This window comes from Paramormyrops kingsleyae, chromosome 4 (assembly GCF_048594095.1).
Source record: "Paramormyrops kingsleyae isolate MSU_618 chromosome 4, PKINGS_0.4, whole genome shotgun sequence".
In the NCBI taxonomy this organism is placed as follows: Eukaryota; Metazoa; Chordata; class Actinopteri; order Osteoglossiformes; family Mormyridae; genus Paramormyrops; species Paramormyrops kingsleyae.
The window spans coordinates 6,499,162-6,523,316 of NC_132800.1; the positions used below are offsets into that span (position 1 = coordinate 6,499,162).

The 24,155-nt window shown below is 42.6% G+C and overlaps 3 protein-coding genes and 1 long non-coding RNA gene across 8 annotated transcripts in view; 2 read left to right on the forward strand and 2 right to left on the reverse strand.

Moving 5' to 3' along the window:
* Positions 1-738: 738 nt before the first annotated feature.
* LOC111857155 (tripartite motif-containing protein 16-like protein) lies at positions 739-6,642 on the reverse strand. Its single transcript, XM_023837700.2, has 4 exons — positions 6,504-6,642; positions 3,794-3,854; positions 3,648-3,683; positions 739-1,544 (listed from the first exon to the last, which is right to left on the reverse strand). Exons 1-4 carry the CDS (start codon positions 6,510-6,512, stop codon positions 1,030-1,032), a joined length of 621 nt encoding a protein of 206 aa, XP_023693468.1. The 5' UTR covers positions 6,513-6,642; the 3' UTR covers positions 739-1,029.
* A 94-nt stretch (positions 6,643-6,736) lies between these two features.
* Positions 6,737-13,012, forward strand: LOC111857154 (tripartite motif-containing protein 16-like). Of its 2 annotated transcripts, none has more exons than XM_023837697.2 (6): positions 6,737-7,365; positions 7,811-7,906; positions 8,034-8,267; positions 8,856-9,030; positions 9,149-9,178; positions 11,965-13,012. In XM_023837697.2, exons 1-6 carry the CDS (start codon positions 6,775-6,777, stop codon positions 12,531-12,533), a joined length of 1,695 nt encoding a protein of 564 aa, XP_023693465.1. In that variant the 5' UTR covers positions 6,737-6,774; the 3' UTR covers positions 12,534-13,012. The 2 variants fall into 2 exon arrangements, with proteins under 2 accessions (XP_023693465.1, XP_023693466.1); XM_023837698.2 differs by having other exon boundaries at positions 8,856-9,034; positions 11,965-12,226.
* LOC140588684 (uncharacterized) lies at positions 8,949-18,642 on the reverse strand. Its single transcript, XR_011989841.1, has 4 exons — positions 18,473-18,642; positions 16,306-16,499; positions 9,117-9,171; positions 8,949-9,008 (listed from the first exon to the last, which is right to left on the reverse strand). It is a non-coding gene; the product is annotated as an uncharacterized lncRNA (long non-coding RNA).
* A 1,015-nt stretch (positions 18,643-19,657) lies between these two features.
* The window catches only part of LOC111857141 (uncharacterized), a 38,512-nt gene continuing 34,014 nt past the window's right edge, over positions 19,658-24,155 (forward strand). For all 4 annotated transcript variants that reach the window (XM_072710511.1, XM_072710512.1, XM_072710513.1 and 1 more), the window contains exons 1-2: positions 19,658-19,929; positions 22,486-22,580. In XM_072710511.1, the coding sequence (XP_072566612.1) occupies positions 19,872-19,929; positions 22,486-22,580 (153 nt within the window). In that variant the 5' untranslated portion in view covers positions 19,658-19,871. The remainder of the gene's footprint in view (positions 19,930-22,485; positions 22,581-24,155) is intronic.

Consider the following 24,155-nt stretch of genomic DNA (forward strand, 5'->3'; position numbering starts at 1 on the left):
TTCTTTCTATATTTACCGCATAGCCCAGAACACAGCACCTTCTTCATGTATTTACTGCATAGCCCAGGTACAGCACCTTCTTTCTATATTTACCGCATAGCCCAGAACACAGCACCTTCTTCCTGTATTTACCGCATAGCCCAGAACACAGCACCTTCTTCCTGTCTTTACCGCATAGCCCAGAACACAGCACCTTCTTCCTGTCTTTACCGCATAGCCCAGGTACAGGGCCTTCTTCCTGTATTTACTGCATAGCCCAGGTACAGGGCCTTCTTCCTGTATTTACCGCATAGCCCAGAACACAGCACCTTCTTCCTGTATTTACCGCATAGCCCAGAACACAGAACCTTCTTCCTGTATTTACTTTCTTACTCCCACCACGGACACACCTGACCAATAAGCAGAGGGAACATTCTCACGTGGTTTGTAGTGGCGCATTGTTACTTCATTTGGATTTTTCTGCCTGAAAGCAAACCGAACCAAAGGGCAAATGCTGCAAGTTTACAAACTGATCAACTGACCAGAGGAACCGAATTATAGGTGTAAAAAAGCCCGAAGTGGCTGCTTAGGTGCCAGCAGGTCCCCCCACATCTGATCAGCCAGTAGGAAATAGATGACAAACGACAACTACGTTAATGCGAAAGGTAACGTTAGGTAGACGTCTCGTAAAAAAGGACCGAGCCATCTGGCGCAGGAAAAAAAAAAGACTGCAGCAGAAAGAAGACAAAATGGGAGTAATTGTATTTTTACTTTTTCATTTATTTTATTTAGGCACCCAAAAAGGGTTGGGCCTGCCCTGAGGGAACCAATGATTGACAGTTTCATTTGGCAGAATATAGTCCTTTTTTTTACACTTTCATTACACATTAATATGGATGTTCCATTGCAACCCACCCTTTGCATACAAACATTATTGGTTTTCTAGTTCCTCACAATAAACACAATGCTCCTTATCCCTTAATTGGCATGTACTTCTCTCTTTTGGCTAAAGGCACAGTTTGACTTCATATCATAACTTCATATCATGATTCATATTCTGATTAAGCCAGGTTTGGATAATTTGAACGCGGGATAGAGGGGCTCAGTGAACACAGTATGGACCCTGTACAGGAGGGTCATCGTGTCAGAGACATTGTAGAAGGACAGAGTTCCTGCACTGTGATCCAGGTACACCCCTATTTTATAAGTGAGGGGTCCTGATATTGCAATGCTCCTCCAATTGTGCCAGAAGTAGTACTTGGTAGGAGTGCACTGCAAACTCCAGGACTGGTCATTGAATCCAAGAGAGGCTGGCTTGCTGTCTCCTTTCCTCCTCATCCCTTTATATGCAACTGCTACATTAACTCCTTTTCCATTCCACCCGACCTCCCAGTAGTGTCGTCCCGTCAGACCCTCTTTGCAAAGAACCTGGTGCCAGTAGTCAAATCTCTCTGGGCAATCTGGGTATGCCTGCTGGGTCCCGCCGGAGGCAGCCTGTCTGTGTCCCTCGTCCAGGTGGAGTGCCTTGTGTGCCGTGTTGAGGTCCATTTTAAGTTGACAGGAATCTTACGCAAAAGAGCAGGAAGAGAGAGGATTTCAGTAAAAATGTGTGTGTGCACGATGGGGGGGGGGGGGGTCGTGCAGATATATCACAGCGGTGTGTAGTCACGTTTCAAGCAAACTCATTCAGGCAAGTGGTTTCTTATTCTGCAGCTGAGTTTCATTTCGATCTTAAGATGCTCAGACTGCAATACCTGACCACATACCTAGGTGGAGCCATTCCATAAACTAAATACCTGTTATGAGCAGTTCAATTCCAGAAACTGAGAGCTGGTATGATGCGATACTTCAGCTCCCTCTAGTGGTTTGCAGAGGGTTCTCTGTGTTTAAATAGCAGTCATTATGGTGATTCCCCGACAGGCTATTCTTTTATGATGTGGTAGTGAGCTCCCTCTAGTGGTATGCGGAGGTACCTCTGCATTTTAACGTCAGTCATTACGGTGGTATGCAGACAGCCCAATCTTTTCTGTGGTAGTACACGGCATAAAAAGCTTCATAACCACTTCCCTGTTCCCAGGTGGTTATGCCCACCATTCTGCCCAGTGAAGGTCTCCCAGGGTGCAGAAACATCATTAATAGTACAAGTTATCCCTATATGTCCCATAAGATATTGTCTTTCTAAATTAGGAGCTTCCAACCCTTGATGTCCATGGACTGGTTCTTGTCATACATAAATGTCACGGACGGGTAAACCTTGTCAACTTGTCTTTTTCTTACCTTTCTAGATGAGACTCAGAGGTTGTCAAAAAATAATGAATTTGCTTTAAAATTACACTGCCCATTTATTGAAATGGCCCAACCCCCCCCCCCAACTTTTCCTTGACCCGGTGGAATACTGGGCAGAGCCCAATTCCCAGTCACCCCTGTATGAAGGGTCTGCGAGGCTCCCAGGTGAAATGCGCCGTATATCCTGCTTGTTTAACATAATGACGACTGCGGGGGACATATGTGATGCGATTATGTATTTGTTCATAGACGATCTTAAAAGAAACTGCAATGGACCAAACTACTGCAACGGCTCCTGATCGATTACTATCACAGTGCTGTCGAGAACATCTTAAGCTACTGTGGAACAAAATGGTATTCTCACTGTACCGCTACTAATCGGAGAAGCATGCAGTGGCTAGAAGAGACGGCACAGTGCATCTTCGGTTCTAGAAATCAATGTCAGTCGCTGCGAGGACAAGGTCTGCAGCAACACTGCAGACCCATCCAACCCGGATATTCCTTACAGAACTCTTACCTTCAGTCAATCCCTACATGTCCATCCATGCCTGCGCAATAAGGCTGAAAAGCAGCTTTTCCCCACTGTAGCCGTTGCCAGACTGCCCCCCCCCCCCCACCAACCCCCCACCCCTTGTCTTTGAAATTGATACACCTACCTCACAGCAACCTGCAATACGATCCATGGGTTCAACTATAGTTCGCTCTGAAATTTGCAACCAGGGATGTTGGAGTGGCACGGATACCCCGGCAGATTCAGAAGGCCTGGCAGTTTATAGGGGCCTCAAATTTAACATAACCACCACTCCCCCCGCCCCCCCTCACTCAGCAAATTCTACTGTGGGGGGGCCCAAGGAGACATTTTTTCAGAAGGGCCAGAATCTAGCTATGCCCGTTTCCAAATCTTTGTTATGAAGAAATAATGTAAATATATTTATGGTGTCATGTATATGTGTGTATATATTTTCTGTATTTATTGTCATTGTCTATTCATATTGTATATACAGACGCTCCTCCACTTACAAACTTTCAGACATACAAAGAGGACTGTAAGTCCAAATTGTGTTCCTTGGGCTCCCGTTTCCTGTCCGTAACATCAATTTTTTTTTCTGCGCGCCAATTCCTCCTAGTATGACTTCTGGCCGCTATTCTCGCCAAGCAGCAGCGTAGCATGCGTACTCCCAGCATCTAGCTAGTTCTTTGTACTTGCACATACCCTTAAAATGATGTTGAATAATGACTTACGAACATTTCAAGCAACGGCCGTTCGTAACGTAACTCATTCGTAAGTAGAAGAGCGTCTGTACTGCACTGCTAAAGTGCTGCCGTATGAGAATCCACTGCTGTGTAATGACTATGAGGATTTATATTCTTAGTATTCTTACACTGTAAAAACTCCTCTCTGGTCTGCGGCTCTTCACCTGGAAAAAGATGGAGAGATTGGGTTACCGCATTCTTCCTCAGAACAGACTCAACGCAGTGCTGCTGTAACAATTCTGCATGCTCTGTGCTCCGGGAAAGACACGCTCACCAGAGCCGGATCCCACTGGATTAGCACCTTCACGTCTCTGCATCTCCTCCTGATTGTTGGGCTGATGGGACAAAAACCATTCAGGGCACCTCAAAGTTAGGGTCACAGCTAGATTGATGTCAAAACGAGGAAGCGTGACACGGTTTCACTGTCATGAAATAATGCTCCGCAAGGACCACAGTGTGACACTGACACACCAAGTGACTAAGGTGAGGAATTTTACAGTATTTTAAAGGGCAAAATGCAGGACACTAACATGGTCAGTGAGTTGTCAGATGTTGTTGATTGTTGGGGGGGGGGGGGGGTTGAGAGTTAGAATTTTATCTGACAATGTTACTTGGGGCCCTTTATTAGTGTAGGCTCAAGTGCATTAAATGAAACTTTTTTTAAGGGTCACCAAAGGGCTGATATATTTGCCCTGATCCAAACACCTCCTATCCCCACCCCCACCACCCCCCTGCTTCTGAATACCTCTATATTGAATACATACGTTATGAGAAAAAGGGTGGACGCAACTTCTTTTTTTTTTAACCTCTAGCCACCAGATACTTGCACCTGGGGCAAATTTGTTTGCCCAATTAAGTATTATTCAAAACCTGAACGAGGTGTGGCTGGATGGAGTAGGCGTAGCTCGATTTCAGCATTCATTAACGCCACACGAGTTATCACGTGGCTGACTGGTAAAGATGGGGCACATAGTGTTTTCTCAGAAACGTGTGAGCGGAAGACCTCACTGCTTAGGGCGACTACATTGTCTTATATGTATTTACAGAATGCAGCGATTTGAATCGAAGCCAACTTTGGATCAGGGAAAGGCACATATACTTATTGCTAGACCTGGAAAGGCATTAAACTAACAATGAGAAAACGCGGTGCTGGTTCGCGATCCTAAATGCTCTTCGCCGGAAGAGTGTCTTTGCCCTGGTTCCGGAGATATTTTCAACAATATATTAACATCAGCAAATATAAAAATCAGTAGTTCGGAAGGATAAAAAGAAGCAAAGTTATAAATTTTAATGTGGAGGGTCGAATTTGAAGATCTGTATTGAGTTTTCAGAATGGATCAGAGACGGGGATGTTAAGCGGAGGCTCAGTCCCGCCATCGCGCAGTATTATTCAGCCTGCCCTCCAACAGATACTGCCTAGCGGGACTACTAAAATAAGATCTAATAAAATAAAGCACTGTATCTAAACCAAATCAAAAACACTATATCCGAACGAATCCCCACTCTGAGACAATACCGATAACTCTGCTACAACCAAGACAAAAATGGTTTCATTTTGACGCCTAAGAAAACGAAACCAAACCGGTTAACACGCTAGTTTAAATTTTCCGAAATATTTGTAGCGCTTGGCAGACCGGGGATACAGTATGGTGGGGAAAAAACATAGAAATTACGGTTTTACCTGTGCTGGAAAGGATGAATTCAGAGAAGAACGGATGATTTTAGCGACGAAAATGCGGGAGAGATACAACACTTGTTTCTTCCTGGTGTGTTTTCATCGGTACCGTTTTCTTCGATCGCCCGCAAATATACTAATACAAGAACCAAGGTGGAATAAATCTCCGTGGGACTTGGGTCGAGTGATCCTCTTCCAAGTGATTTTATGAATCATCCTCTGGTGACTCCATACATTTACGCAAAGCTTTTGCTTTGGTGCAGCCCAAATATTTACGTATGACTAACTCTAAAGTGAAGTGTAGCTTGCCCCCTAGTGGCGATAACTGCACACATCTCCGAGGCATCGGTCATTATTTATGGGATGATTTACTTCGCACTCCAGTATGTCCTATAAATATGGCAGGAATGGAATTTAGAATCAGTGATATAAATATCCACAGACAGGACATAATCCTAATCTAAGTGCACATTAACAGGCATCTTCGGAAATAACTACTCAAAAGGCTGTAACAGAGGGAACAAAACGTATATAAAAACCATATATGTACCATGCAAATGTATGAGAGATGATCATTAGTAGACTAATGTACTGTAGGTGGGGCATATATGTATACATGTCCATGGACAACAACATCAAATTAAATGCTATTAAATGTCTCATTTGAGGAGAGTCCGCGCACGCTCCTCCGAAGGCGCGCGCACACAAACTTTTCACAGCTCAGCATTTTCTTTGCAGGTGGAAACCGAAAACGTCTGATTTCCTGTTTCAGTTTCTGAACTAAGCTTGAGAAAGACTGTCATCAGCGCTCCCTCTAGCAACTCAAATTATGATCCACATAAAAATAGATTATTATTATTATTAGCCTATTAATATACTATTATTATACGTAGTAGGTGTAGTAGGATATTATTACAAAGTCATATTTAGCCCTGTCTTTATCGCATGTTCATTTTTGAAGATTTTTAAAAACCTCCCGGCTCATTTACCTCAGTTTCTCTGCAGTCTTCGGAACACCTTGACTTAGCTGATGTTTTTCCCGTTTTTTATCTTTCAACTGCAGGTTGAATATTTCGTACTTATGTTTAACTACCGGCTCGACCATAGATCTCCGCAACAGAATAACCCCTAAACTAAATTTTAAAGCAGATTACCAGAGTTGTCTCTCTTTAAAAATAATCTTTATTCCGTTATGTCATGTGCATCCCATATATAGACACCAGAATGCCTGCATAAACAGCCCGGCATGCATTTTGCGTCTAGGGCTTTTTTGCGGACGTTTTGCGTCGCCTTGCGCTAAATTTCCTACCTTGGTCATCTTTCCTATTTCCCGATCCCTGGCGTCGCGTCAGTTCTGCAATCTCAATTTTTATATAGCCAAACCTGGGTGTATGTCCGGACGGCGACATTAACCCTGAGGTCCAACCGACGGAAGCAGGATCTGTTCGGCATAAGGTTTCACTTCAGTGCTTGCGTCAGTCTTGCGTTTTATTCTGGGCATAACCCGGAAATCCGCGTTTAAGAAAAACAGAACTCATCAGTGGTTGTTTCAGAGGCAGCGGAGGCTGCGTGCAGTAAAAATGGCAGAAGCTGTAGACTTCCTGAATCAGGAGCAGTTCAGCTGTCCGATCTGTTTGGATCTACTGAAGGATCCAGTGGCTATTCCCTGTGGACACAGTTACTGTATGAGCTGCATTAACAGCTACTGGGATAAGGAGGATCATGATGAAGTTTACAGCTGCCCCCAGTGCAGACAGACCTTTACGCCAAAGCCTCTTTTGAATATAAACATCATGTTGTCTGAAGTGGTTGAGAAACTAAAGAAGAAAACATTTCAAGACTTTTCTCCTGCTGACCATTATGCTGGACCTGGAGATGTGGAGTGTGACGTCTGCACTGGGAGAAAACACAAAGCTGTCAAGTCCTGCCTGGTGTGTCTGGCCTCTTACTGTGAAACTCACCTCCAGCCTCACTATGAGTCTCCAGCTTTTAAGAAGCACAAGCTGATTGATGCCACTGGACATCTGCAGGACAAAGTCTGTCCCCACCATGAAAAACCCCTGGAGGTCTACTGCCGCACCGACCAGCAGTGTATCTGTTATCTCTGTACCATGGACAAACACAGAGGCCATGATAATGTCTCAATCACCACAGCAAGAACTGAGAATGAGGTAAGACTTGGAAATCCTCATTATTGTTTCAGATATTAAACTTTTAGTTATCAACAAATCATTGACTAAGTATTGATTTTATTTTCTGGCCAATAAAGGTGAAATCAGAACAGTGAAATACATGTGTTAGCTACCTGAATGTGTTTGTCAAAAATCTTTTTGCATAAATCAACAACTTTAGATTTTCCCCCATAATAGCTGTGTGATAGTGTTTTTCTACAAAAATTATGGTCAGTTTTCATATCTCTAATAAGTCCTCTACAGCTCCAGAAATAAATGTTTGTATTATGCAAGTATTTAAGAAATGTTGCCTTTAATAATTACCTATTGGCAGAGATATCAAGAAAATGAAAATCAAGTGATACGGAAATTCTTAGTGTATTGTGCAAAAAACAAAGATGAGCTGAAATCTTATGTGTTATAAATGATATGAACCTCTCTAAAGAGACAGCTCAGGACAACACAAAAGACAATTCAACAGAGGATCCAGCTGAGAGGCAAGGAGTTGCTGGAACTGAGAAAGGCTTTGGAGTCGCTCACAGTGAGTAGGAACTGACGGGGAACGTTTCAGCTTTGTGAGCTGTTCAGTCAGCCAGTGAGGAACACAGAGGCCTCGTGTGGAACTAGCTACGTAGCCTGATCATGGAACCTCCCTTCCCTTCTTGCAGTGCTCGGCACAGACGGCGGCGAAGGACAGCGAGAGGATGTTCAATGAGCTGATAGACTCTGTCAGGAGGAAATGCTCGGAGGTGAAAGAGCTGGTGGGAGACCAGGAGAAGACAGCAGTGATTCGGGCCAAAGGGTTGGTGGAGAAACTGGAGCGGGATATTCTACAGCTGAAGAAGAGAGAGTCGGAGCTGGAGAAGCTCTCACAAACTGAGGATGACATCCATTTCCTTCAGGTGATTCCACAGAATACGCAATAAGTAACAAAACGATTGTTTATTTACCATTTATAGACTTGCATTGGAATGCTACTTTTCGCACATCTTGCTCTCCTTTGAAACCTACACACAGGGGTGTCGATAGAGATTCTGGGGCTCCTGGCAAAATGTCACTCCCCAATTATAAATATTCAAGGGCCCCTGTAAGACACTGCCCCTCCTGAATATACCAGGGAATCGTGCCTCTACATACAAACACATACAGTATATACAGTTTGGAGTGAAGCTTAGGGTTTGAGCACAGGGTGAAGCCATCTATCCGGAACCCCTGGAGCATTTTGGCGGGGAGTAATGGCCTGGTTCAAGGGCCCAGTGGAGCTATGCTAGTCTGCTGAGGACAGGATTCGAACTGGCAACTATCACATGACAGGTACAGAGGCCTTTCATCCCCCCCCCCTCACACACACACACACACACCCCCCACACGTTTCCCACACACACCATTCATCTGGCCAAGACATTCCACTGAACATATTCCGCTGTAATTTCCCACAAGTTGTTTTTCAGCCAGTCCCCGGAAGCTGACTTGCCCGCATCTCCCTGCAGCATCACCCGACTCTCTGCGCTCTCCCTGGGACGGGGGTCTTACCCACAACGCCAGTCAATCAGAAGCAGTGCTGTTTCAGGGCTGTGAGCGCCGCCGTGAATAAGCTGAAGGACAAACTGAGGGACAAGCTGGAAGAGGAGTGCAAGGAGATCCTGGAAATGATTACGGAAGAAGGTAGGTACGAAAGCCGGAACTATTATGTCAAGTTAATTTATAATAATAATAATAATAATAATAATGAAATCCAGGAGAGACCTCACAGTAATAAAGTGTTCCGTTGTACTGTCTCCAGGACCCACAACCAGAGAGGAGTTTCTGAAATGTAAGTTAAAGAGTAACTCAAAATGCTTAATGACCTAAAGGTCACAGGGGGCAGATGACATCATGACTGTTTTTTTTTTTTATTATTATTATTAGCTTTGTACTTTGAGATGCAGAGTTTGTGTGTGTGTGTGTCAGAGAGAGAGAGAGAGAAAGAAAGAAATGTGGTTTATTATAGAAACTATAAAGAAACAGGAAATGGCAGCACTCACCCAGGCCTATGAATACATGTGGAATTTGTCTGACGGGGTCGATGCGTCGCCCGTGTGATCAACCCGAAGCTGTTGACGAGCATGTCGGTACAGGATAAAGATTGTCTGTCGGTGGTTGTTGACATGATCCGTGACAAAGAAAAATCTCTGACCGGAGAGTATGAAGCGGGGGGGGGGGGACACCCAGCCGGCCTCGGTGTGGCTGCCAGAGAGTGTCTTCCTGGCTGTCCCCTGCGTGCTGCATCAAGAGGGGGGTGTACGGGGGTGACGGTGCTGACCTCGGGGTTTCCTGACCGAGTGGCACCGTTCGCTGGGGTTCCTGCTGGGAGGTTCCTGCTGTTGGGTTGCATCAACCCGGCGACGCATCAACCCTGTCAGACAAATTCCGCATGTACTCATGGGCCTGGGTGAGTGCTGCCATTTTCTGTTTCTTTACAGTTTCTGTACTAAACCACATTTCTCTCTCTCTGCGTAACATGCACACAGTCTCTGCCTCATGAAGAACAAAGTCAAAACAAATACCCCTCCCAAAAAAAATATATATACAGTATATATATATACAGTGGTACCTCAGAACTCGAATTTAATCTGTTCAGAACTCCGGATCGAATCCTAAAAAGTTTGAGTTGTGATCGAATTTTCCCCATAAGAAATAATGGAAAACCAATTAATTGGTTCCCAGCCCCAAAAAATTACACCTAAATATGTTTTTTTTTTTTGTGTTTAAACACAAAATGAACCGGATAAAACAAGATGAGTATATACTGTACTAAACACATCTAAGCACATTTATCAAAACAGTAATTTGTAAAGTAAAAAAATAAATGTATCCAAACAATGTGTCCTGCCCTGATTGTCCGCTCCTTCCATGTGCCACGACCCCTCATTAACCCCATGTGGAATCCCCGTGTGATCAGCTGTTTCTGGTTGTTGTCATTAGTCCTCTGTATTTTGTCCGTGTTTCAGTTTGTTTCCCCAGTCCGGTCAGTCTGCGTTTTGCCTGCCTTACCTGTAATTAAACCCCATATTCCCCGATACCCTGACGTCTGCGCCTTTATCTCTGTTCTGTCCCCGCTCGGCACAACAACATTATCATAATTAAACGTATTAATGGTTTATTAATAATGTATTTTTACTGTCTAAATATATGTATTCAGCTAGTGTAAACATGCACGGTGCTATCACAGCGTATGCGAGGCTGAGACTGAAACATTACCCTTTGTTTCAGCTGAGAGACGTGCCGCGTGACTCATTTCCCCGCACGTACAAGATATGTTCGGTTGGCGTTCACGGTTTGACTTCTGAGGTTCAGATCGATCTCTAGGCAATTTTTTTTTTGAACTGGTTGGTTCGACTTTTAAGAAAATCAAGTTCTAATGAGTTCGAGAACTGAGGTACCACTTTGTGTGTGTGTGTATATATATATATATATATAATTTTTTTTGTCCATGATATTTCTTACATTCGATATTCTTGCATCTAAATAGTAACCGGTGTAGTTACGTCACTAGTCGTGATGTCATCTGACCCTGTGACCGGGTCATGAATCATTTTGACATAAGCCTTTTACTCTCTTCCGTTTCTTCAAGTATCCCCAGATTCTTAGTGCATGGCTTATTAAAATGTATATTAAAATATGAATATGTTTGTTTGGGATCAGCAAACAGAAACAGGGGTGCAGAGTTTCTTATAAACACAAAAGTTACTCAAACACTAAAAATCATCAAAATCCAGAAGTATATCCAAGAAAGGAAAATCCAGGGCCCTATAATATCAGGTCAACAAAACAGAATGAAGCCAAAATTAAGGCATAACATAACTCAACCTACACGGAACATAACTGACCTAACAAGTAACGCACTGGGGAAACATTTATCAGTCCATCAACACACACCAGCGGGAAACAGCACAACAAGACTTACACCTCCATGCAAAACAAAATCGGTAAACCTAATAACATATTTGGGCCATCAAATATACAATTTTATAAAGAAAAACTAAATAAAAAATAGTAACTAGAAGAAAATAAACAATTGTGCCAGAAAACAATGGTAACAGTAAGGTACAAGGGTGTATTTAATGATAATAAGGTGATGAAAAGTAAGCCAACCAAATAATAATCAATAAAATGCACCAAACAATTGGTCAATATGCATGTATAAATGCAGCAGAAAAAAACAGAGTTTTTTTTCTGCTGCATTTCATTGGCTTGGTTTATAGCATCTCCACCTCACATTCATGCTCAGTGCAGCTTTTAAGGATTCAGGGATTCTTATTTGTCACATGCAGGGTAATCCTCATGGGCGAGCTGACTACCTTTCAGTCCACTGCAGGTTGGGTAGAATGAAAGGCGGTCAATAGAAAATTCGTAACGACAATAAAAAATAAAAGAACAAATATGTCATAAATGAGGAATAGGAGGTGAAACTGAAAAAGAAAGCTGAGCATTATTTGCAACCTGCAGCCTTAAGTGGACAGATATGGTAGGAATCTGCTGAAGGCAATGCCACTGCAATGTTTAACTGCATGGTGACACTGGCCGCGCATAGCCCTGTAACTGTTAGTTCTTCTGCAGATGCCTGCCGGATCACACTGGACTCCAACACTGCAAATTCTGGCCTCGCCTTATCCTGCGGGAACCAGAGTGTCAGCACGGGGAACCAAAGGTCATACCTCCGGCACCCGGAGAGATTCACCTCCTGCCCCCAAGTGCTGTGTAGAGAGGCTCTGTCTGGCTGCTGCTACTGGGAGGTGGAGTGGGACGGCAAAGACGGGGTAGACATTGCGGTCGCATACAAAAGCATCTGCAGGAGTGGAGTCGGTGAAAACTTCAGGCAAGGGAGTAAATCCTGGAGTTTGCACTGCACTCAGTCTGGCTACCAGTTTTACCATAATAACGAAAATACTGCTATTTTGGGTCCATATGCTCCCAGGATCGGGGTGTATCTGAATTATAAGGCAGGAATTCTCTCCTTCTACAGCATCTCAAACACCATGACCCTCCTGCATAGGGTTCGAACAACGTTCACCGAGCCCCTCTATCCTGGGTTTTCGTTGCATACTAAATTATTTTTCAGCCAATTTGCTGCAGGAGAATTAAATAGTATTAGAAGAGCTACAGTTAAAATAGTAGATATTTGCTGATGCTATAGTCAGTTTTCATTAAATATTACATTGGAAGTATAATAAATATATTACTATATTATTATATAATAAATATAATAAATGAAACATACATTTAGGAATTGTCTTTAACAGCTAACAGAAATATATTCGTTCCATAGGGGTCTCTTTCCTACGGAGCCCCTCCAAATCCCTAAGGTGAAATTTTGTCGTCTTGTACGCACGTGTTACTTATCTGATTAAAAAATCACCATATGGAACTTTATCGGCTTCGTAAATTCCAGACTTAAGGTTTGCAAAATGTTTCCATGTTTAAAATTTCGTCTCCGAAAATTCCAACTTGTAAAATTAATTAGGAGCAAAACATACATATGGAAGCGTAGGCCTATAAGAGCAGTACATGAAACATTCTGCGCTCTGTGAGAGGTATTTTCTGCGAAAAATAAAATGAAAATTATAAAATGAAAATACAATCTCCACTTTGCCATTTAGTCTATGCTAAAAATCCTGTTAACATGAAAATTAAAATGAAATAGCACCATTTGCATTTTAATTTTCAACTCATGTAGGAGTCAGATCTGGGAAATTAGAAAAATAAAATCAAAAACCCTTTTTGTCTTTTCATTTCCAGTTTGACTTTTCATTTCCTACTTCGCCTTTTCATTTTCAAGTTAAGAACATGTAAATATATATTAAGCGGAGCGAGCCGGTGGGCGGAGCTACGGGTCACTGCTGCGCTTTCTCAGTGAGGATGACGTTGTCGCTGTATTCCTCGCGCACGGTTGCCCATGTCGCCCGAACTAATGGCAAATTCACACATATCCTAAGTTAAGTACACATTTGCAGTTTCCGATCCATGTAGCTTCTTATTCGTAGCGTCTTATGTTACGGCTTAAGTTATTCCCAGCCTCCTTATAGGGGAGTGTTCTCAGCAGCACGTGCCGCACAGTTTATAGTTAAGGCATTTTGAAAATATTAAATAAAATATCAATAGAATTTTTAAGCTGTAGCACACATGTTTATGCAGGTATGCCATCGTAATGTAACACTGAAATTAACTGGCCCAGACTGGGTAGCCTGTAACACCTATCTGGCCCAGGCTAATTTCAGTATCCTTAGAGTTGCGTGCCTGCTGTGTACTATGCATTTCATATTTGCCTTACCCAAGATGAATAAAATCTCCGCATTCCATTAGGAAATGTGGCTTCTTATTCAAATCAACGTGTACAATTGCTCAAAGTGTCATGCGCACTGTAAGCCTGGATAAGTTCAATTTACTTTAAAAATGAAAGGAAGCCGGTTGCCTTAAAAAGTTCACTGTAAACCCGATTAGTTTCAGTCACTCAAAAGTTTTGAAGAAACTGATTACCTCAAAACTTTCAAGATATTCAACAAATTGTTTAAAATAAGTACATAAAAAACATTTACGTATAGGCTAGTTCATTTTTTTCTTTCAAATATAGTAAACATTGTTGAATTTTGCAGTTTTATTTCACAATACTCAAATTTGTTATTTGAACTTTTTAAAAAAATTAAAATACTATTCACTAATGATAGACATTAACCAAACTGTAATAACGGATGCATTGTTGATACCTGCGGGTGAATTGTTTTCTCTCTGTAGATAAGAGCATGATGCTGGCTGTGAGGGGTAGTTACCCGCTGCAGCACCCAGGGAGCTGGGGATTAAGGGCCCGCAGACCCACAGACTTGCCAAGGTCAGGCTGGAGCCAGCAACCTGCAGCATACAGGCACAGAGGCTCAGTCCACTGAGCCAGAAACTGCCAATCACTTTCTTTAAAAGTTCTGAATTGACTGAAACTCGTCGGGTTTACAGTAAACGTTTTTAAGGCAACCGGTTTCCTTAAATTTTATAAATAAATTGAACTTATCCAGGCTTACATGCAGTGCGACCAGTTTGCTATTACGAAAGAAAAATCAAAAAAAATTTCTGAGTAATTTCACCATTTTCATTAGAGGGAGACTCGTGAAATTCTTATTTGACATGATACTGTACATATAGCTTAAACATTTCATTCATACGTATTTTGTATTTGCAAAATGTCATGTAAACACTCATTTCAGTGTTGCCCTAACAATGGCATACCTGCGTAAATATGTGTGCTGCGGTTTAATAATTCGATTGATATTTTGTTTCATATTTTCAAAATATCTTTACTATATATAAACTGTGCGGCACGTGCCGCTGCGAACAGTCCCCTTTAAGGAAACTGGGAATAACTTAAACCGTGAAATAAGGCGGTACGAATTAGAAGCTATAAATGAATCGGAAGATGCAAATAAGTAGCTAATTTAGGCCATATGGGCAACATGGGCGACCGTGCGCCAGGAATACATTCTCACTGAGAAAGCGCAGCAGTGACCCGTAGCTCCGCCCACCGGCCCGCTCCGGTTAATATATATTTACATGTTCTGAACTGAAAATGAAAATGAAAAGTCAAACTGGGAAATGAAAAGACAAAAAGGGGTTTTAATTTTATTTTTCAATATTCCAGATCTGACTCCTACATGAGTTGAAAATTTTAATGCAAATGGTGCTATTTCATTTTAATTTTCATTTTGACATGATTTTTGCATAGACTTTGAAAACTAAATGGCAAAGTGGAGAGTGTATTTTCATTTTATAATTTTCTTTTTTTTTTTTTTTAGAAAATGCCTCGCATACCTGTCTGATATAAAGCGATGCAAACGGAATCTAGGCATTTAGATGCTGATATTTAGAATTTAACGCTGACCCGCTGAAATTAAAGTACGTAACACCTCAGTGCAGCATGTGTAACTGGGGGGTTTATTTAGGTTTCATTAAATTCTGGTGTTAGGGAGTAGCTGCGGAAACACGGGTGAACACTGACTATATGACGAGAGAGCAGCAAAAGCCCGTTTTTAAAATCAGTTAATGTCTATTTTTGACTTAGCTACTTTTTTCTTGACCTCCTTTTGGTCGGTCGTTGAAATCATCAAGCACAGCAGCCGATTTATTCTATACAGCTATGGAAACTATAGGAGCGATCGGCTGTTGAAGGCTTCGCTATGTCATTTGTCCTTGCATTAATTCGTTCTTACTAAGTTTAATCATATACATGAATAATACACCTATACCTATAGGTCTGATTTACAACCCAAAAAATCACATCTTGCGGCAGGAAAACAGAATTATCCCTTTTCCAGTTATCCTGAATTGCTCCGCATCACTATAGCTCTCTAGTGAACGTTAACACGGGTACTTAAGTCCTAATTTCGCAAGGCTGTAATTGTGATTCTGCACTGGGGAGTACTGCACTATCCCTAATAACTACCTAATACAAGTTACTCTGAGAAATCATTGCGATTTACCGCGAAACGTACATACGGGTCTCAAAGCAGCTCTTACTATGAAGGTTTAAATTTCATGCCTTATTGGATGTAATTCTCTAACCTGTGCTTGTAGTTAAGAGGAGATTAATTAAAATGCCATGTTAGATTACATTTTTGCAAAGGTTTCATGCATCCTAAAGTTAAGCTCAGTGCTGTAGTGTTCGAGGGTTACGTTGATATTTTTAAGTCTAATTGAAGCGAACACCTGTAGCCTACGTGCTATGTCTATTTCCAAACCTGTAATCAGAACGTGCTATCAAGCATGCAGTCTTGCCCATGTAGATTAGGTGTTTCCTCAACGATCTCATACCGTCATACCGTATACTCTTCTAATAATGCATGATTAAATAAGACATCTATATGAATGGACTGGGAACTCGACGCTTCCGAAATGACTTGTGAGCAGAATCGAACTGACCGCGAGGGGAAAATGCTCCACGGCTTCAAATGCTGCTCTTCAGCGGCATCTGCTGGTCAAGATGTTGACGCGTCTGTCTTCTCTTTTCATCCCTCCTTCCAAATTTGCCAAACCTGTCTCCATTCCCGTCACCAAATAAAGTTCATCTTCCATTCCCCATCACATGCTTCCGTTTATACTTTCCAGAGCAAAACCTGTGTGCAGTGTCAACATTACAAGCAATGCACAACTTTGCCTACACTACATTTGTAGATTTGTAGAGAGTAATTTCAAATAAATGTAATGTAAGGATATAACACATAATTGCTCTAATAAGACATAATAATTTATAATGTGCATTCAGTGGCCACTTTATTCTGTACAGCTGCAAAGTAGTGCAAATAGCTCCTACAAACAGGATTATTTTGCTGCAGCTGAATGCTTAACAGCATAATAAAATGCAGCGTAATTGTGCCAGCATCTCAGAAACAGCAATATTCTTAGGATTTTTATATACTACAGTGTCTGTTAAGGAGCAGCATGATGGAACAGACAATCCACAGTGCAGCACCAACACAAAGGGGATTTATAGCAAACAGAACTCAGAAAGACAAGAAACTGAAAGGGACGACAAGGGGTCCAAACACAGTCAGACAGGCAAAATGAGAACTAAATCAAAGCTACGCTAAACATAAGGGAAAAACACAGAGGAACAAGACACAATGACGGACTGAGGAACAAGGGAAGGGCAGACACATTAATACATATATAGATAACAAGAGTTTCAACAAGGGACAGGTGCGGACTATTGGTAATCAACCAAACAGGACTAGGAGGATAAGAGGTGAGGGTGATAAACAATCACTACAGATGCAAACGAAAGGAGAGACTAGAAACATGGGTTATAGAACATCACAGCAAAGGGTTATAGAACATCACAACAAAGGGTTATAGAACATCACAACAAAGGATTATAGAACATCACAACATAGGGTTATAGAACATCACAACAAAGGGTTATAGAACATCACAACAAAGGGTTATAGAACATCACAACATAGGGTTATAGATCATCACAACAAAGGGTTATAGAACATCACAACAAAGGGTTATAGAACATCACAACAAAGGGTTATAGAACATCACAATAAAGGGTTATATAACATTACAACAAAGGGTTATAGAACATTACAAGAAACTAGATACACACAGGGAGAACTAACAAAGGAATAAAACAAGGATCCATGCTGAGAAAAAATACATAATTATCAAAGGTAAAGTAAACACAAAATGTCCAAGACGTGACAATTCTCAGCTGCACGCTTAGTCCATTCATCCATGTGGCAGCCCAAGGAGAAGGGAAAGACAATAGGGAATAGAACAATGCAAACCTAGGGAAATATCAGGAAAATGGGATGGCCAGCATCACCTGCCAGCCAAACGGGGAGATGACAGACTGAACAGGCAAGACAGAGACCAATCTTGATAGTCTACAGTTCACGGAGAATGAAGAATATGGCTTTTTTTTTGTAGCTGAAAACACCTTGTTAGTGAGTGTGGTCAGTGGAGAATAGCCAGTTCTAAAGCTAACAGAAAGGCCACTGCAGTGCAAAACCAGCAACATAGGTGTGCAGAAAACCTTTTCCTTTTCAATTAATCCACCTTTGGGGGGTTTCTGAAGGCAAAGTGGGTTCCACCCGGTGTTATGTAGTGGTATCTAACGTGGTGGCCACTGAGTGCATGTATTTGCATGGTAAATGTATTTACTGAAGAATTTACCAGAGTGGATCCATTTACTATATGTTTTTATCTACCATTCAGCGTTATATGATGGGTGTATTTAAAGTAGTTTCCTTCTCAATATATGCACGTGGAATAACAAGCCAAATAGATGCAGAAACACTGAGATTCATGGGATCCCTTTAGACTGCGATTCATGGGACCTGGTCACAAACAGGTATTAAAAATCCCACGAAGAATTCGACTTGGCTCCTTGATGCCATCTATAGCTTCATCCTGTGTATGATGTCCGGTTGGAGGGCACGAATCACCTGAAAATTATGCTTGCTTTGATAGTCAATTGATCTTGTAAAACTGCTTTGGTTTAAATCAACATGTTAATGAAGTCATTCAGGTGAGGTTACATCTCTGTCTTATTATTGAATTACGGTCTTATTTGCACACTGACCTTGACGTCTGGTGTTCTCCTTTTAACTTTTTTTGCTGAAGTCAAATCTTCACTCATTTCCCCCCTTTGCTTTTCCCTCCCGTAATAAGTCTTACACGCAGCTGTATCTCGGTTAACACAAGCGCTGTAATAACTTGTTATATAGACAAGCAGCTAAGGTCGTCCGCTTTGTATTGTTACCTCGGCAGGAATATTTGCAGTGCAATGTGTACCGCTGTTACCAAGGGAACCCTTGCTTGTGGTAACACGTTTGCACCATGGGTGGCGTTGTTGCCCCGCACCTCCCGCACTACACGTGTGAGTAGGCTACTATCCCTGTTTCCAGCATCCCATTTGAATGAATAGTATTCCTGCAAACACGGGATTTACTTTATTTCTTGTGATCATAATGGAGGTTGTAGTGTATTCTGTCAGCTGTTATATAACACATGTAGCATCCTTATAACAGATATAACGGCCATGTTGCAACGTTGTAAAAGTACGGGTTTAACCTCCACAGAAATGTGTTTCTGGCTACAGGCCTGTCATATAATCCTGATTACTGGACGGGCTGGCTGACTTCTACCTGACTCCTTTGCTAATCCCTTTAATTTAAGGGTTTATGTCTCCTCCACAATACTTTTAAAAATCTTTTCACGTGTTACGTTATTTTGACATCGATTGCATTGGTGACATAGTGCTCACAAAAGGTTGATCGCTTCTGGCAAGGAAAACAAGATAAGCTTCCCGTCGAAGGTGGGTGGCGGGGCGGGTCATATATCTGGTATATTGCATGTGGGATCTGAATCGCCGTGTTGTCCTCTGTAAAGGAGAGTGCTGCAGTTTAGGAAACACCAGTCTAACCAGTCCAACGTGCTTTTCAGGGGTATAGGTATATAGCCTTATATCCCTTATACGCCATCTATAGTTAAATTGCAATGAACCGTAATCGTTACACTAAACCGAGGTTGAAATAGCACCTGTACACGACTCAACAGCAACAGCAAGAACAACAACAACAACAATATCAAATAACAATAATATTAAATAATAAGATGGAGTGAGAAGTATTTTGTTATTAATAAAATTATTAAGGCAAGAGCTTTTAATTATTCGATCGCTTGAATTTTTTAAAAAAATGAGGGGAAAAGCCGCAAGATTAAAAGATCCCGTCATGTGCATCATTCCCCACCCAGCACTCATCATCACGGCGTGTTGGCTTTCACATGACGGGTAAACATGCCATTTAAGGCAGACCTCGCAGCAGCAGGAGCCCCAGCGCCATCCCGTCTCCTGTGATGTGCATGTGCGCTCTCTCTCCGGGTTATGGTGGCATCGCGGGGGCCGCTCGTGAAATGCATGGGAGGCGGGCAGCCCGCTGACTGCTGAGCAGAGGAGAAAGGGGGATCGCACGGGAGACATGGCCTCTAAAGAGACAGCCGTCCCCTGCTTTGTCAGTGTGAGCAGGGAAATGACAGGTAGGACAAGGCGCATATAGAAAACGGATTTTTTCCCCCCATTCTACGCCGCAATCATTTTCCCTTAAAATGCAGCGCAGCGCGATATTAATCTGGCGTTTTCACACGTCCAGTATTTCAGAAGTGTGTGCATGCATGCATTTTACATTAGATAACTTGCTATATATGCAACAGTGATTTCTGGCCGCGATTTTTTTTTTACGTTGCCGTATTTGTTTTTTCATTTTTTTCTCTATGCAATCACATACAGCTGCAAAGTGTAATAATCCATGCTCGGGCCTTTTGAATCGCTATTCGTCACTCACACTTTGATTTCTGTTGCTTTACACATCAGCAGATCAATTCATTAGTCCCGTCGCTGCACATTAATGCAGCGCTGTCCTCTATATTGGCGCGCCTATCTCGGAATCGCGTGTAATTACACATGGTTTATTTCATTACCATTCAGTGTTTGTCGGTTCGTGTGGCATCGCGTGCACTCATGGGCGATGCATCTGTGCGTGTTATGCAAACTAAAAGCACGGCATTTTCCTCAGCTGTGCTGTACGCCAGATGCTGATGGCAGCGCAGGGAGCCCCGGAACATCTTACGCCCGCAAGTGTGGGTCTGCGGACGCGTTTCACTCCCATACGGCGATAGCTGCCGCTTAGGCGCTCATTCACGCGAACAGACACTTTTATGCCCGCTGATACGTACGAGACACGCTATCGCAAAGGCGGCGGCGCGCGCGTCAGGGAGCGGTCTTTCCGCGGTTAATTATTCCAACAGAACCCATTAGCAGCTTCCACATTATTAATAACGTGGATTCGAGTCCTTTTCAATTTATTTGCTAGCCCAGGATGCCTTTTCAGACGCAGCACGCGTGTGCACACACACACACACACACACACACATATATATATATATCACTCTCTGCATTCCCACCACCCTTCCTTAATGTGTAGGAAGCGTTCACCCCTATCCCCTTCCTCTGCCACACTAAGAAACGGCTGCAAGGCTTTTTGATTGGGGTTTCCTGAGATTAAAGTTCATTACAGCTGCATGCATTTTGCTGTTTTTCTTTCAGTAAGACCACCCCCCCCCCCCCCCCCACTACACCCCCTGCCCCCATCTCGCTTGCTGAGATCCCTTGTACTTGGGAGCAGGGATTCTTGTGTATTTGTTTCTGCCAATGTGAGGACTTTGTGTAATCTGTGGTAACATCTTGGGTAACTAAGATACAATGAATAAGTTAATGTTTGAGTGCAGGTCTAAGAACTGCTTTGAATGGTGCTACTTTTGGAAGTGATGCTGTAGTGTGTTGGCGAGTATTTATGATGACCTTGCGGAGCGTTAGAGTCTGAACCTTGGTAGCATCTTGTTGGCTTGTGGGCATATGGATGGAAAGCTTACAGGCTCCTGGAGGAACAAACTGACTTTTCCCCACAAGACTGAAAGTGATACTTGGAAATACTACATCCCTGACATGTGGGGATATAGTAGAACAGCCTACAGTTGCATAGTGTGATTATTGTTGTTTGCTAATAACAAATAATGGAGATGTCACCAGATAAATTTCCATTGTGACCTCTTGTCTACTGGGTGGCCAGTCAAAGCCAATGGAAACACAGTGAGCTGTCATTCCTCCAAGTATGACACATACAGCTTTGAGTCACGTGTTCCTGATTGTGCCAGTCACACAACCTCACAGAAAACCTCACAGACGGCTCGCATGGCTCCAAAAACATACCTCCAAGGATCTTGGAGATTTCTGGCTTCGTCTCCATGTGTCTAAGAATGCTCACGTATGACAATGTATTAGCGTGTTCTCCAGACCTCTGCCCATCGTACAATTCAGTATAGACTTTCAGTCATTTCTATTGTGATTCACCGAAGCCTCACTTAATATCGGTGTCCAGAAATAAATCAGAGCACAAAGAAATGCTATTGACTTATAAATAAATAATACAGGTATTACTTCTGAAAAATAAAAATATACGCAGCTCTGAGAGCAAAAAAAATCCATAAGTTTTGTATGAAGAGCCAACAATACTTTGAGAAGATATTTGCCAGTCCAATCAATTCAGTTAATGAAATCATATTGTTCAATGATATAAGGAGTGTTTTTCATACAATAATACAACAGTAATAGGGATATATACCTAGATATTAAAATTTCCAGATAAAATCAGCTGATTTTTAAAATGTGTTTTTAGCTGATTAGCATAACTCGAAAGTGATATAAGGGAAGTGTTTTGTGATATCAGAATGTACAAAAAATCTCAGCATTTGTTATTTATTTCTGGAATGTTTAATGTATGCTCTGTCACTGTGTGCATGCAATGAGGTCTGTGAAGAGTGAGTATGTATTTTATCTATAGGGGGATTATGATGGAATAGCCATGGATATAGTGAGTTGAATTTTGCTTTTGAGTTGAATTGAGTTGAAGTATTTTTGCTTTTGTTTTGTCGTTTGTACAAACATATATTCATATATATGTATAGTGTGACATGGCGCGAGTACACGGACTCTGCATGCACATGTGAGTTTAGCGATGCCTCTGCTTCTGCGAACAGACAGCCTCTGGAGGATCATCGACAGATCGACGGTCAAGTTCGCCCGCGGCATCAAGCTGGACGTCAAAAGCGGCAAGTCGGAGGACAAGATTCTGGTGAGGACGTTCTTCTGCTTTTTCAAGCATTTGTGTTTTATTCTGCAGTCTGGAAAGATGAGGCAAGGTGGGGAGTGGACATCCTGGGGCAGGGCACAGTCAGGTGATGGGCCCTTCATTCATCACCAGTCACTTATCTAATGACAGCCTGATGTTTCCCCCCCAGACAGACCTGGCTACACGTTCCATTGTCATGCCCTGACTTGTAACTTCACCTCTTGATTTATTTCTTCCTGTTGGTTCGGGGACATAATGCTGGTGTCAGCATTATTAGGGACCAAATTAGCTCCAACGCCCCCCCCCCCCCTCCCCTAAACACACACAGTACTCCCACAATATTGATAGGGGACCTGTCCCTACTGTCCATACTCAAATCTACACACTTGTGTTATCCCCTTTTTTTTACTAAACCTCCAAAAGCAATTATTTTTATTTCTTTCTTCCAGTTTGTTAACTTCACGAAGAGCAAGAAAGTCTCTGTTCAATCCTCCACTTCTTGCTTCACTTGAATGTGATCGCCTTCCGCCGGTCTCGTAAACATGTACATAAACTTTCATAAGACCACATTTATGAGATGGGATTGGTGGTGTTTTTTTGTTCATTAAGTTAACTGGCTCATGTAGTTTTAGTGTTATAGATGAGAGGATGGTTTTTAATGGAGGTTCAGAACTGAGCACTGATTGGCTGATTGAGCCATATGTAGAGGTGCATCTGACAACAGGGATACTAAAATATTACTATGAACCAAGAGTTTTTGCCGTTGTCTTTCATTCCATAGAAGCACCGCAGGGCCAGAGTAAAAGCCTTTGCATGCAGCTGCAATACAAGTACATTTTTTTTCAGTTGCTTTTTAGAGCTTGGTTTTCTACCACTGATTGCCAAGGCAGCCTTGATTAAACAAGAGGACTCTGTCTCTCCTTTACAGTTTAGTCAAAGCTAGTATAGAGGCTGGAGATGTTTGTGTCCCCAGTGTAAAGAAGAGGTCCATAGTCCTTAAACACTGTGTCCATGCAATCGCAGTGCATACACAGGGTGACTTCTGTCCATGGTCCTGAAATCACAGACAGGGATGAGGGCTGTCCGTGGTCCTGAAATCGCAGACAGTGATGAGGGCTGTCCGTGGTCATGAAATCACAGACAGGGATGAGGGCTGTCCGTGGTCCTGAAATTACAGGCAGGGGTGAGGGCTGTCCGTGGTCATGAAATCACAGACAGGGGTGAGGGCTGTCCGTGGTCCTGAAATTACAGGCAGGGGTGAGGGCTGTCCGTGGTACTGAAATCACAGACAGGGATGAGGGCTGTCCGTGGTCATGAAATCACAGACAGGGATGAGGGCTGTCCGTGGTCCTGAAATTACAGGCAGGGGTGAGGGCTGTCCGTGGTCATGAAATCACAGACAGGGATGAGGGCTGTCCGTGGTCCTGAAATCACAGGCAGGGGTGAGGGCTGTCCACGATCACTGCTCTCTGCGTTTCTGAAACATTGCTATGCTGCTTCCAGTGATCCTGAAGCACGTACAGTTTGGCTGCTGTCCAAGGTGCTATAGCTAGTGATTTGCGAGCGCTGCTGTCCGTG